Source organism: Scyliorhinus canicula, chromosome 7 (assembly GCF_902713615.1).
Source record: "Scyliorhinus canicula chromosome 7, sScyCan1.1, whole genome shotgun sequence".
In the NCBI taxonomy this organism is placed as follows: domain Eukaryota; kingdom Metazoa; phylum Chordata; class Chondrichthyes; order Carcharhiniformes; family Scyliorhinidae; genus Scyliorhinus; species Scyliorhinus canicula.
The window spans coordinates 203,197-218,777 of record NC_052152.1 but is presented as its reverse complement, the minus strand read 5'-3'; the positions used below and the strand labels follow the sequence as shown (position 1 = coordinate 218,777).

At 50.3% G+C, this 15,581-nt stretch overlaps 1 protein-coding gene across 1 annotated transcript in view; it reads right to left on the bottom strand.

Moving 5' to 3' along the window:
* Window positions 1-15,581, bottom strand: part of LOC119968698 (ubiquitin-associated and SH3 domain-containing protein A-like) — a 231,182-nt gene that overhangs the window by 43,377 nt on the left and 172,224 nt on the right. Inside the window, exon 12 of the mRNA XM_038801292.1 lies at window positions 1,024-1,124. Coding sequence (XP_038657220.1) covers window positions 1,024-1,124 — 101 coding nt within the window. The remainder of the gene's footprint in view (window positions 1-1,023; window positions 1,125-15,581) is intronic.

Here is a 15,581-nt window from a genome sequence, read left to right as displayed (position 1 = left end):
CGGAGACCTGAGGCGAGCGGCTTCCAGTACCGATCCCTACAAACAGGGACCAGATGGGACAGCGCTTTGGGGTGGGTCTCTCAGAAGACCAGAGGCCCTGGGCAGGGTGGGACTCTAGCACTGCTGATGCCACCCAGGCACCTTGGCAGTGCCACCTTCGTGTCAGTCTGGTAATGCCAAGGTGCCCATATGTCACTGCCAGGGTGCCAGGCTGGCATTCTGCCCATGCCAGTGATTGGTCCTGGGGGTGCCCTGCCCGTGTGAGGTGGGGTGCGGCCCCCCCCTCCCGAGGACACCCCTATAGGTGAGTTTGGGCTTTGGTGGTCCGGAGGTCATGTTGGTGCGGCCGAGAGACCAGGATGCCATTTAAAACTGGTGTCCCGATCTCCTCCTGCACTCAGGAGTTCTGACGAGAGGAGCTCGTCAGTGCAGGAAATGAGACGAGATGGGTCCTCAGTGCTATTCCCCGCTGAGGCCTTGGATTGCAACAAAGTTCGATAGCGTGGTCTTTCTCGCCGCTGCGAGTGTCAGGAAACACCTAGCTCTCTGTTGCAATTCAATTCGATCGCGCTCCATATAAACATATGAAGTAGGAGCAGGAATGGCCACTTGGCGCCTCGAGCCACCTCCATCATTCAATAGGCCATAGCTGATCTGATTTTAACCTCAATGCCACATCCCGCCTAACCCTGATAAACTTTCAAGTTATAGAATATCTCAAAAATATTCAAAGACTCTGCTTCCACTGCCTCAGGAGGAAGAGAGTTCCAAAGCCTCACCACCGCCAGGGAGGAAATCTTCTGATCCAAGTTAAACGGACAACCCCTTATTTTTGAACAGTGACCCCTGTTCTCCCCCCGTTCTAGATTTTCCCACAAGAGGAAACATTCTTTCCACATCCATCCTGTCAACACCCCTCAGGATCTGGTTCATTAGTCTGTGTGGAACATTATTCAATGTCCTTTAAACAATTCAACTTGATCAGTTTTCAGTTGGTTTGTTCATTGCTGCTGCGTTCGTTACCTTCATCTCTGTCCACAATCGCTTTCATTACTGAAGAACATCTGTTAATGTAGTCTTCGTATGTTTCTGATGGAATCAGATTGGAGACAGGCACATGGACGCTATAGATAAGAAGCACAAATGTTTACTTATTTGCAAAGCATCATGAATAATTTTCTGAAAAGACATCTGGGGCTGGATTCTCCAGTCCCCCAACCACCTGTTCCCCGGCTGCATGTTCCCCGGCTGCATGTTCCCCGGCTGCATGTTCCCCGGCTGCATGTTCCCCGGCTGCATGTTCCCCGGCTGCATGTTCCCCGATGCCGCGTGTTCCCCGATGCCGCGTGTTCCCCGGCTGCATGTTCCCCGATGCCGCGTGTTTCCCGGCTGCATGTTCCCCGATGCCGCGTGTTCCCCGGCTGCATGTTCCCCGGCTGCATGTTCCCCGATGCCGCGTGTTCCCCGGCTGCATGTTCCCCGGCTGCATGTTCCCCGGCTGCATGTTCCCCGGCTGCATGTTCCCCGGCTGCATGTTCCCCGGCTGCATGTTCCCCGATGCCGCGTGTTCCCCGGCTGCATGTTCCCCGATGCTGCATGTTCCCCGATGCCGCGTGTTCCCCGGCTGCATGTTCCCCGATGCCGCGTGTTCCCCAGCTGCATATTCCCCGGCTGCATGTTCCCCGATGCCCGTGTTCCCCGGATGCATGTTCCCCGATTCCGCGTGTTCCCCCGCTGCATGTTCCCCGATTCCGCGTGTTCCCCGGCTGCATGTTCCCCGATGCCGCGTGTTCCCCGGCTGCATGTTCCCCAATGACGCCTGTACTGCGCATGTTCCCCGAAGGGCCCGTACTGCGCTGTAATGTTCTATGTTCTATGTTCTAACACTTGCCCAGAATAAATTCGTTCTGGTGGGTTTTGTAAATTTCTCTCAACATTTCTTATTATTTTGTGAAACTCATCTAATTATAGACTTTCCAGCACAGAAAGATATTTAATTCACAATCCTAATTTCTCTCTTCAAACCCGGAAAATAAATTAATCAATAAATGCAATTACAAAACATACACCTATTCATTGGTGACCCGAATAATACAGTTAAATACAAGAACATAATAAATAGGAGCAGGAGTAGTTCACAGTAGCACAGTAGTTAGCACATTTGCTTCACAGCTCCAGGATCCCAAGTTCTATTCCCGGCTTGGGTCACTGTCTGTGCGGAGTCTGCACGTTCTCCCCGTGTCTGCGTGGGTTTCCTCCAGGTGCTCCGGTTTCCTCCCACAGTCTAAAGATGTGCGGGTTAGGTGGACTGGCCATGATAAATTGCCCTTAGTGACCAAAAAGGGGCTGGTTTAGCTCACCAGGCTAAACCGCTGGCTTTTAAAGCACACCAAGCAGGCCAGCAGCACGGTTCGATTCCTGTACCAGCCTCCCCGGACAGGCACCGGAATGTGGCGACTAGGGGCTTTTCACAGTAACTTCATTGAAGCCTACTCGTGACAATAAGCGATTTTCATTTTCAAAAGGTGAGATGGGGTTACTGGGTTATTGGGATAGGGTGGAGGTTGGGCTTAGAAAGGGTGATTTTTCGAGACTTCTGGTGGTGGCCATGGATTGAGAGGTTGCTTATTTGGTGGCTCCCGCTCGTGGTGGACTTTTGGGACCTTTATCCCTGATTTATGGGGATTTGACCGGTAAAATTGGAGACTGATGAGGCAGAGAAGAGGAATCCCCCACCAGCTTATGGAGTCGTGAACCAGACATGGTCTGAAAAGGAGAGATTGTTGGGCAAAGAAGAGAGTGAAGCCTGCAGCACAGGAAAACATGGCTGAGATTGCCAGCCCAGTGGTCAACAGATCAGCTGGTAAAATTCTTCCAGGAGAGTTTCGCCAAGCAAAGACAGGAGTACCTGGACCTGATTAAGACGGGGATTGATCGGGTGGAGCAACGGTTGGAAGCCCAGGGATTGGCGATCTAGAAGGTGGAAGAGAAGGTGGCTGAGCACGAGGACCAGCTAACTGCGATGGCAATAGAGATGGATCTAATGAGGGACCATCAGAAAAGGCTTCAGGAGAACAGGTCGCTCAGACAGAATTTGAGGATCGTTGGCCTCCTGGAGGACATTGAGGGATCAGACGCAGGAGCATATGTGACGTGTATGTTTTAGAAGCTGCTGGGCGAAGGTGCGTTTGCTCGACCCCATGGAGTGGACAGGGTGCATAGAGTGCTTGCGGGGAAGCCGCAAATGAATGAGCCGCCGAGGGCGATGGTGGTGCCAATGTACCTGTTCCTGGATAAGGAACATATCTTGAGGTGGGCCAGGCAGACGAGGAGCTGTAAATGGGAAGACAGGAAGCTGCGCATTTACCAGGATTTGGGTGCGGAATTGGCCAAAAGAAGAGTGAGCTTTAACAAGGTTAAATCGACCCTCTTAAAGAAGGGGGTGAAGTTCAGCCAGCTGTACCCAGCTCGTTTGTGGATCACTTACTAGGGCCAAGAACTTTATTTCGGATCACTGGATGAGGCAATGAACTTTGTCAAGGTCAGAAGACTGGCAGGTGATTGAGGACATTGAACTTGGGGGCGAGTAATTCTGTGCCTGTGCTGCTAAATTTATTTTCTTTTTGAACTGTGTATGTCGTGTTTTTGTACCAATGTTTTGGGAAGTTGCTCAGTTTTGTGTGCGGGTTAACATTGTTCTTGTGGGGGGCTGGTGGGTGTTATTTTCTTCTTTGTGTTTGTTGGGGATTGTGATGTTTCGCATATGTATATGTTTGAGCGGCAGGGAGGGAGAACAATAGGGGGTAGGATGCTTGACGCCATGGGCGGGGGCTACCGGGCTAGCTGGGCGGGCTAGCTCACGGAAGCGCAGTGGGGAGAGCAGGTGTCTAGTTTGATATTGGGGGTTGGGATTGTTGTATTGTTAGTGGGGGGGGGGGGGGGGGGGGGGGGCAATTTTTCTGCTGACAGGGGAGGGACTGGCATTGGGAGACAAAAGGGAGGTTGAGGACGGTGGGCACCTGAGGGCGGTACGCGAGCTGGAAGATGGCCTAAGAAGGGTGATGGTTGATCGGCGGGGGTGATAAGGAGCCCCCTGACCAGGCTGATCATATGGAACGTGAGTGGACTGAATGGGCTGGTCAAGAGGGCTCGTGTGTTCCCGCATTTGAGGAGGTTGAAGACGAACGTGGCAATGCTACAAGAGACACGCCTGAGGATGGTGGGTCAGAATAGACTGAGGAAGGGGTGGGTCGGGCAAGTATTTCACTTGGGGCTAGACTCTAAACTAGGCGGGGTTGTGATCCTGATCAATAAGCGGGTGTCATTTAAGGTAGGCAATATAGTGGCAGACTCAGGGGGTAGGTATATCATGGTGAGTGGAAAGCTGGAGGGGATGCTGGTGGGATTAGTGAATATTTACTCACCAAATTGAGACGACGCTGAGTTTATGAGGAGGGTGTTAGGGAAGATCCCGGAACTAGACTCGCATAAGCTGATCATGGGGGGGGGGGGGGGGAATTCATTGATCCGAGGTTGGATCGGTCGAGTTCAAGGACAGGGAGGGTGGCAGCCGGGGCGAAAGAGCTAATCCCGTGGAGGTTTGGACGTCCAAGAGCGAAGAGTTTTCTTTTTTTTTCCCACGTGCACAAAGTGTACTCCCGGATTGATTTTTTCATTTTAAACAGGGGAAGAAGTAGTGGTCGCTATGAATGCGGAAAAGGTCTTTGACCGGGTGGAATGGAATTATCTGTGGGAGGTCCTGGGACGGTTTGGGTTTGGGCAGGGCTTTATTGACTGGATTTGTTTGCTATACCAGGCACCGGTGGCGAGTGTGCAGATGAATTGGCTGAGTTCGGACTACTTTAAATTGTACGAGAGACAAAGCAAGGATGTCCTCTCTCCCCACTGTTGTTTGCCTTGGCCATAGAGCCATTGGCGATGACGCTGAGAGAATCAAAGGACTGGATGGGGCTAATCCGGAGGGGATGGAACACAGGATCTCATCATATGCAGACGATATACTCCTATACATTTCTGACCCGTTAAGGGGGATGAGGGAGATTATGCAGATCTTAGGGGAATTTGACGGTTCTTGGGTTACAAATTGAATATGGGTAAGAGTGAGGTTTTCGTGATCCAGACGAGGAGGCAGGAGAGGAGACTGGGGGAGTTGCCGTTTACTGTGGTGGGAGGGAGTTTCCGTTATTTGGGAATTCAGGTGGCACGGGGATGGGAGCAGTTACAAGGTGCCACACAAAAGGTTGCTGTGTAAGATAAAGATGCATGGCATTAAGGCTAAAGTAGTCGCATGGATAGAGGATTGGTTAATTAATAGAGAGCAAAGAGTGGGGATTAATGGGTGTTTCTCTGGTTGGCAATCAGTAACTAGTGGTGTCCCTCAGGGATCCGTGTTGGGCCCACAATTGTTCACAATTTACATAGATGATTTGGAGTTGGGGACCAAGGGCAATGTGTCCAAGTTTGCAGATGACACTAAGATGAGTGGTAAAGCGAAAAGTGCAGAGGCTACTGGAAGTCTGCAGAGGGATTTGGATAGGTTAAGTGAATGGGCTCGGGTCTGGCAAATGGAATACAATGTTGACAAATGTGAGGTTATCCATTTTGGTAGGAATAACAGCAAATGGGATTATTATTTAAACGATAAAATATTAAAGCATGCCGCTGTTCAGAGAGACTTGGGTGTGCTGGTGCATGAGTCACAGAAGGTTGGTTTACAAGTGCAACAGGTGATTAAGAAGGCAAATGGAATTTTGTCCTTCATTGCTAGAGGGATGGAGTTTAAGACTAGGGAGGTTATGTTGCAATTGTATAAGGTGTTAGTGCGGCCACACCTGGAGTATTGTGTTCAGTTTTGGTCTCCTTACTTGAGAAAGGACGTACTGGCGCTGGAGGGTGTGCAGAGGAGATTCACTAGGTTAATCCCAGAGCTGAAGGGGTTGGATTATGAGGAGAGGTTGAGTAGACTGGGACTGTACTCGTTGGAATTTAGAAGGATGAGGGGGGATCTTATAGAAACATTTAAAATTATGAAGGGAATAGATAGGATAGATGCGGGCAGGTTGTTTCCACTGGCGGGTGACAGCAGAACTAGGGGGCATAGCCTCAAAATAAGGGGAAGTAGATTTAGGACTGAGTTTAGGAGGAACTTCTTCACCCAAAGGGTTGTGAATCTATGGAATTCCTTGCCCAGTGAAGCAGTTGAGGCTCCTTCATTACATGTTTTTAAGGTAAAGATAGATAGTTTTTTGAAGAATAAAGGGATTAAGGGTTATGGTGTTCGGGCCGGAAAGTGGAGTTGAGTCCACAAAAGATCAGCCATGATCTAATTGAATGGCGGAGCAGGCTCGAGGGGCCAGATGGCCTACTCCTGCTCCTAGTTCTTATGTTCTTATGTTCAAAGGCCTTTTTTTAAGCAGGTGAATAGGGTGATCTCTGGTTTTGTGTGTGGGTAGAACCCTTCGAGTAAAGAAAGTGCTGCTGGAGTGAAGCCAAGGGGGGGGGCGGTCTGGCACTGCCGAACTTTAGTAATTATTACTGGGAGGCAAATATAGCCATGATCAGGAAGTGGGTAGTCCGGGGGGTGGGGTGGGGGGGGGGGGGGGGGGGGGGGATGAGTAGAGGCGGCATCATGTAAAGGCACAAGTTTGGGGGCATTGGTAATGGCTCCTCTGCCGTTCCTGCTGGCCTGGTACTCCACAAGCCCGGTGGTGGTGGCGGCCCTGAGAGTCTGGGGGCAATGGAGGAAGCAGATAGGAGTGGATGGAGCGGCAATGTGGGCTCCAATTTGTGGTAATCACTGGTTTGTCCCGGAGAGGCTAGATAGGGGGTTCAGGAGGTGGCAGAGAGCAGGGATTGAGAGTCTGGTGGATCTATTTATTGATGGGAGCTTTCCATGTTTAGAGGATTTTGAGGAGTTTGAATTGCTGGAAGTAATGGGTTTTGATATCTGCAGATAAGGGCAGGTTAATAAGGTGGTGAAAAATTCATATGGGTGATGCTCGATCAATGACTCCAGAAGCGAGATTGGATGACAATTGAAGGCTTTACTGGACTAGATGTTTCCCCCAGCAGCGCAGGTACAGAATGCAGTAGCTAGGGAGACACAGACTCTTATACTCCGCCTTACTGGGCGGGACTAGCAGGCAGGCTTCACCAATGATATTGCTGTCTCAGGTACCTCTCACATCAATGGTCTTACAGCATCAACCTGGGTACCGTAATACCCCTAATACCGACTACCACAATGGGACATTTGCTTTACCTATTGAGGCATTGAGTACAAAGATAGGGAGGTCATGTTGGAGTTGTACAGAACTTTGGTGAAGCCACAGCTAGAGTACTGTGTACAGTTCTGGTCGCCACATTATAGGAAGGATGTGATTGCACTGGAGGGGGTGCAGAGAAGATTCACCAGAATGTTATCTAGGATGGAAAACCTAAGTAATAATAATAATTTTTATTGTCACAAGTAGGCTTACAAGAGGAAACCCACGCAGACACGGGGAGAACGTGCAGACTCCGCACAGACAGTGACCCAAGCCGGGAATCGAACCTGGGACCCTGGCGCTGTGAAGCAACAGTGCTAACCACTGTGCTACCATTATAAAGAGAGTAGAGAAGACTAAGAGGTGATCTGATTGAGGTGTACAAGATTATGAGGGGCCTGGGCAGGGTGGATAGGGAGCAGCTGTTCCCCTTAATTGAAGGGTGGGAGGTTATGGGGGTTATGAGGAAAATCCTTTTCACACAGAGGGTGGTGACGGTCTGGAACACACTGCCTGGGAGGGTGGTGACGGTCAGGAACACACTGCCTGGGAGGGTGGTGACGGTCAGGAACACACTGCCTGGGAGGGTGGGAGAGGGTCAGGAACACACTGCCTGGGAGGGTGGTGACGGTCAGGAACACACTGCCTGGGAGGGTGGTGACGGTCAGGAACACACTGCCTGGGAGGGTGGTGACGGTCAGGAACACACTGCCTGGGAGGGTGGTGACGGTCAGGAACACACTGCCTGGGAGGGTGGCGACGGTCAGGAACACACTGCCTGGGAGGGTGGTGACGGTCAGGAACACACTGCCTGGGAGGGTGGTGACGGTCAGGAACACACTGCCTGGGAGGGTGGTGAGGGTCTGGAACACACTGCCTGGGAGGGGGGGAGAGGGTCTGGAACACACTGCCTGGGAGGGTGGTGAGGGTCTGGAACACACTGCCTGGGAGGGTGGTGATGGTCAGGAACGCACTGCCTGGGAGGGTGGCGACGGTCAGGAACGCACTGCCTGGGAGGGTGGTGACGGTCAGGAACACACTGCCTGGGAGGGTGGTGACGGTCAGGAACACACTGCCTGGGAGGGTGGTGACGGTCAGGAATACACTGCCTGGGAGGGTGGTGACGGTCAGGAACACACTGCCTGGGAGGGTGGTGACGGTCAGGAACACACTGCCTGGGAGGGTGGCGACGGTCAGGAACGCTCTGCCTGGGAGGGTGGTGACGGTCAGGAACACACTGCCTGGGAGGGTGGTGACGGTCAGGAACACTCTGCCTGGGAGGGTGGTGAGGGTCAGGAACACACTTCCTGGGAGGGTGGTTGAGTCGTCTTGCCTCACATCCTTTAAAAAGTACTTTGAAGAGTACTTGGCACTTGGAGGCAGCATGGCGACACAGTGGTTAGCCAGGGTTGGTAGTCGCTGCACCTGGGAGGGTAGTGAACTTCGACTATATAATAATAATCTTTATTGTCCCAAGTAGGTTTACATTGCAATGAAGTTACTGTGAAAAGCCCCCCGTCACCACATTCCGGCGCCTGTTTGGGTACCCAGAGGGAGAATTCAGAATGTCCAAATTACCTAACAGCACATCTTTCGGGACTTGTGGGAGGAAACTGACGCAGACAGTGGGAGAACGTGCAGACTCTGCACAGACAGTGACCCAAGCCGGGAATCGAACTTGGGACCCTGGTGCTGTGAAGCCACAGAGCTAACTATTAAGCTACCGTGCTGCCCTCCCCCTGGGTGCAGAGCTGGCCAAGAGGAGCGGGAATTTCTATAAGGCCAAGGTGGCCTTCTTCAAGAACGGGGTGAAGTTTGAGATGTTGTACCCGGCACATCTGTGGGTGATTTCAAAGGCTGGGTAATGTACTTTGGGTCATCACAGGAGGCGAAGGCGATGGAATTTATCAGAGGGAATGGACTGGCAGGAGAAGGTGGACATTGAACTTTGGTGGAGATGCTTTGGTGCTGGGTTTAACTCGTGTTTGGGGCCATTGTTCTGCTTCAGGTTTGTTTTTGTTCTTTGTTGGAAAATGGGGGATTGATCGCTTCGATTGGGTTTGGGGAGGGGTTGTTTTTGTTTGCATTAGCAGGTAGATTGAGCTGGAGGGGAGGGGAAGCAGTGAGGGGGGGTAGGATGCTTGGCGTCATGGGCGGGGGCTGCCAGGCTAGCTGGGTGGGTTAGTTCACGGGAGCACAGTGGGGGGTGAGCAGAAGATTAGTGGGGGGATGGGGACAGGGGTTGTTGCTGGGGACTCTGGAGGGGGGAGTGATGTACTGCTGACAGGGGAGGGCTTTTAAAATGTAATAGGAGGAGGATTGATGACAGTGGGTGCCCGAGGGCGGTCCTAGGAAGGGCTGGAGTCTGGCCCAAGAGGGACTATGGTGATTGGCCTGGGGCGGGGGTTAGGGTCGGGTGTTACCCAACCAGGCTCTTCATGTGGAATGTGCGAGGGATGAATGGGCCAGTTCACACATTTAAAAAGATTAAAGGTGGATGTGGCCATGCTACAAGAGACCCACCTAAAGGTGGGGAACCAGATTAGACTGAGAAAGGGATGAGTTGGGCAGGTATTTCACTCGGGATTGGATTCTAAAACAAAGGGGGTGGCGATTTTGATCAATAAGCGGGTTGCTTTTGAAGTGGGAGGTATTGTGGCTGACTCTGGGGGGAGGTATGTTATGGTGAGCGGGAAACTGGAGGGGACCAGTGAGCCTTACTTCTGTTGTGGGAAAAGTCTTGGAAAGGTTTATAAGAGATAGGATGTATAATCATCTGGAAAGGAATAATTTGATTAGAGATAGTCAACATGGTTTTGTGAAGGGTAGGTCGTGCCTCACAAACCTCATTGAGTTCTTCGAGAAGGTGACGAAACAGGTGGATGAGGGTAAAGCAGTTGATGTGGTGTATATGGATTTCAGTAAAGCGTTTGATAAGGTTCCCCACGGTAGGCTATTGCAGAAAATACAGAGGCATGGGATTCAGGGTGAGTTAGCAGTTTGGATCAGAAATTGGCTAGCTGATAGAAGATAAAGGGTGGTGGTTGATGGGAAATGTTCTGACTGGTGTCCAGTTACTAGTTTTTTTATAAATGACCTAGAGGAGGGCGTAGAAGGATGGGTGAGTAAATTTGCAGATGACACTAAAGTCGGTGGAGTTGTGGACAGTGCAGAAGGATGTTACAAGTTACAGAGGGATATAGATAAGCTGCAGAGCTGGGCCGACAGGTGGCAAATGGAGTTTAATGCAGAAAAGTGTGAGGTGATTCATTTTGGAAGGAATAACAGGAAGACAGAGTACTGGGCTAATGGTAAGATTCTTGGTAGTGTGGATGAGCAGAGAGATCTCGGTGTCCATGTCCATAGATCCCTGAAAGTTGCCACCCAGGTTGAGAGGGTTGTTAAGAAGGCGTATGGTGTGTTAGCTTTTATTGATAGAGGAATTGAGTTTCGGAGCCATGAGGTCATGTTGCAGTTGTACAAAGCTCTGGTGCGGCCGCATTTGGAGTATTGTGTGCAGTTCTGGTCGCCGCATTATAGGAAGGATGGGGAAGCATTGGAAAGGGTACAGAGGAGATTTACAAGGATGTTGCCTGGTATGGAGGAAGATCTTATGAGGAAAGGCTGAAGGACTTGAGGCTGTTTTCGTTAGAGAGAAGGTTAAGAGGTGACTTAATTGAGGCATGCAAGATGATCAGTTGATTAGATAGGGTGGACAGTGAGAGCCTTTTTCCTCGGATGGTGAAGTCCAGCACGAGGGGACATAGCTTTAAATTGAGGGGAGATAGATATGGGACAGATGTCAGAGGTAGGTTCTTTACTCAGAGAGTAGTAAGAGCGTGGAATGCCCTGCCTGCAACAGTAGTGGACTCGCCAACACTAAACGCATTCAAATGCTCATTGGATAGGCATATGGACGATAAGGGAATAGTGTAGATGGGCTTTAGAGGGGTTTCACAGGTCGGCGCAACATCAAGGGCCGAAGAGCCTGTACTGCGCTGTAATGTTCTATGTTATATGTTCTATGTTGGTAGTGAACATGTATGCCCCAAACTGGGACAATGTTGAATTTATGAGGTGGGTGCTGGAGAGGATCACTGACCTGGACACTCATTAGCTGATTATGGGAGAGGACTTCAATACGGTCCTGGATCCGAGACTCGACTGGTAGAGAATGGGGAGGGTGTCGGCAACAGCTAAGGAGCTCTGGGGTTCATGGAGCACATAGGGAGGGGGGGGGGGGGGGGGCGAGCGGCATGGAGGGGACCTGTGGAGACCCAGAGCAAAAGAATTTTCATTCTTCTCCAATGTGCACAAGATGTCTATAAGACGCTGTTGGCAGGGGTGGTTGATATTGAGTATTTGGCAGTCAGACCATGCCCCGCACTGGGCAAGCCTTTAAGTGAGCAGAGGGGGGGCCCAGCGCTCGCAACGGAGTCTGGATGTGATACTGTTGGCAGAGGAAGATGTGTGTGAACGGGTAAGGAAATCCATCCGGCGATATTTGGAGATTAATGATACGGGAGGGGTTTCCACAGGTGCGGTTTGGGAGGCACTGAAGGCAGTGGTCAGGGGGGAGTTTAATCCCATTCGGGCACATAGGAAAAAGGCGGAGCGGGCGGAGATAGAGAGGTTAGTGGAAGAAATCCTGCAGGTGGACAGGAGATACGCTGAGGCCCCGGAGGCGGGGCTGCTAAAGGAGCGGCAGAGGCTGCATGCATTTAGGTACAACACCCTCAATCCTGCATTGACCACTTCCCTTTTCACACTCTCTTCAGTCACTGTACCCTGTACTGTGGCCCTTTTTGATTTTTGACTATGGCTACTCTGCCTTACACTTTCCCCCTTACTGATGAGAGGGGACTTTTGGATATGGGATACACTCCCGCTGTCATTGGCGGGTCAGGGACAGGCAGTGAAAATGATTGTCATCCCAAAGATTTTGTTTGTCTTTCAGACCCTTCCAATGTTTATCCCCAAGCGCTCATTAAAAACGTAAATGCGGGATTGGTCTGAGCGGGTAAAACTCTGCGGGTGAGGAAGATGCTGCTGGACCTCGGGCGAAGTGGGGGGAGTGGGGACGACTGGCTCTTCCGTGTTTTATCAATTATTATTGGGTGGCGAATATGGCAATGGTTAGGAAGTATAGTGGAGGGGTTGGTATGGGAGCGGATGGGGGCTACCTCATGTAAAGACACGAATTTGGGGGCACTGTTATCGGCACCTAGAACATAGAACATAGAACATAGAACGATACAGCGCAGTACAGGCCCTTCGGCCCTCGATGTTGCACCGACATGGAAAAAACTAAACGCCATCTAACCTACACTATGCCCTTATCATCCATATGCTTATCCAATAAACTTTTAAATGCCCTCAATGTTGGCGAGTTCACTACTGTTGCAGGTAGGGCATTCCACGGCCTCACCACTCTTTGCGTAAAAAACCCACCTCTGACCTCTGTCCTATATCTATTACCCCTCAGTTTAAGGCTATGTCCCCTCGTGCTAGCCACCTCCATCCGCGGGAGAAGGCTCTCGCTGTCCACCCTATCTAACCCTCTGATCATTTTGTATGCCTCTATTAAGTCACCTCTTAACCTTCTTCTCTCTAACGAAAACAACCTCAAGTCCATCAGCCTTTCCTCATAAGATTTTCCCTCCATACCAGGCAACATCCTGGTAAATCTCCTCTGCACCCGTTCCAAAGCTTCCACGTCCTTCCGATAATGAGGCGACCAGAACTGTACGCAATACTCCAAATGCGGCCGTACTAGAGTTTTGTACAGCTGCAACATGACCTCATGGCTCCGGAACTCAATCCCTCTACCAATAAAGGCCAACACACCATAGGCCTTCTTCACAACCCTATCAACCTGGGTGGCAACTTTTAGGGATCTATGTACATGGACACCGAGATCCCTCTGCTCATCCACACTACCAAGAATTTTACCATTAGACAAATATTCCGCATTTCTGTTATTCTTTCCAAAGTGAATCACCTCACACTTATCCACATTAAACTCCATTTGCCACCTCTCAGCCCAGCTCTGCAGCTTATCTATGTCCCTCTGTAACCTGCAACATCCTTCCGCACTGTCTACAACTCCACCGACTTTAGTGTCGTCTGCAAATTTACTCACCCATCCTTCTGCGCCCTCCTCTAGGTCATTTATAAAAATGACAAACAGCAACGGCCCCAGAACAGATCCTTGTGGTACGCCACTCGTAACTGAACTCCATTCTGAACATTTCCCATCAACCACCACTCTCTGTCTTCTTTCAACTAGCCAATTTCTGATCCACATCTCTAGATCACCCTCATTCCCCAGCCTCCGTATTTTCTGCAATAGCCGACCTTGGGGAACCTTATCGAACGCTTTACTGAAATCCATATACACCACATCAACTGCTCTACCCTCGTCTACCTGTTCAGTCACCTTCTCAAAGAACTCGATAAGGTTTGTGAGGCATGACCTACCCTTCACAAAACCATGCTGACTATCCCTAATCATATTATTCCTATCTAGATGATTATAAATTGTATCTTTTATAATCCTCTCCAAGACTTTACCCACCACAGACGTTAGGCTCACCGGCCTATAGTTACCGGGGTTATCTCTACTCCCCTTCTTGAACAAAGGGACCACATTTGCTATCCTCCAGTCCTCTGGCACTATTCCTGTAGCCAATGATGACCTAAAAATCAAAGCCAAAGGCTCAGCAATCTCTTCCCTGGCTTCCCAGAGAATCCTAGGATAAATCCCATCAGGCCCCGGGGACTTATCTATTTTCACCTTGTCCAGAATTGCCAACACTTCTTCACTAAGCACTTCAATGCCATCTATTCTAATAGCCTGGGTCTCAGCATTCTCCTCCACAACATTATCTTTTTCCTGAGTGAATATTGACGAAAAGTATTCATTTAGTATCTCGCTTATCTCCTCAGCCTCCACACACAACTTCCCACCACTGTCCTTGACTGGCCCTACTCTTACCCTAGTCATTCTTTTATTCCTGACATACCTATAGAAAGCTTTTGGGTTTTCCTTGATCCTACCTGCCAAAGACTTCTCATGTCCCCTCCTTGCTCGTCTTAGCTCTCTCTTTAGATCCTTCCTCGCTTCCCTGTAACTATCAAGCGCCCCAACTGAAACTTCACGCCTCATCTTCACATAGGCCTCCTTTTCCGCTTAACAAGAGATTCCACTTCTTTGGTAAACCACGGTTCCCTCGCTCTATCCTTTCCTCCCTGTCTGACTGGTACGTACTGATCAAGAACACGCAATAGCTGTTCCTTGAACAAGCTCCACATATCCAGTGTGCATCAACCCTTGCAGCCTACTTCTCCAACCTACACATCCTAAGTCATGTCTAATGGCATCATAATTGCCCTTCCCCCAGCTATAACTCTTGCCCTGCTGGGTATACTTATCCCTTTCCATCACTAATGTAAAGGTCACCGAATTGTGGTCACTGTCTCCAAAGTGTTCACCTACCTCCAGATCTAACACCTGGCCTGGTTCATTACCCAAAACCAAATCCAATGTGGCCTTACCTCTTGTTGGCCTGTCAACATATTGTGTCAGAAAACCCTCATGCACACATTGTACAAAGAACGACCCATCCAATGTACTCGAACTATATCTTTTCCAATCAATATTAGGAAAGTTAAAGTCTCCCATAACAACTACCCTGTTACTTTCGCTCTTTTCCAGAATCATCTTCGCCATCCTTTCCTCTACATCTCTAGAACTATTAGGTGGCCTATAGAAAACTCCCAGCAGTGTGACCTCTCCTTTTCTGTTTCTAACCTCAGCCCATACTACCTCGGAAGAAGAGTCCCCATCTTGCATCCTTTCTGCCACTGTAATACTGTCCTTGACTAGCAGCGCCACACCTCCCCCTCTTTTGCCCCCTTCTCTGAGCTTACTAAAACACCTAAACCCCGGAACCTGCAACAACCATTCCTGTCCCTGCTCTATCCATGTCTCTGCCGTTCTCGCTGGCCAGGTACTCCACAAGCCCAGTAGTAGTGGCAGCACTGAGCGTTTGGGGACAGTGGCGGCAACACATGGGGCTGGAGGGGCATCGGCATGGGCACTGGTATGTGGTAACCATCGGTTCACTCCGGGGTGGGCTGGATGGGGAGTTCCAGAGGTGGCAGCGGGCGGGGATCGAGAGATTTGGAGATCTTTTTATTGATGAGGGCTTCCGGAGCCTGGAGGAATTAGAGAAGGAGTTTGAGTGCCAGGTGGGAATGGGTTCCGGTATCTGCAGGTGAGGGATTTTGGGA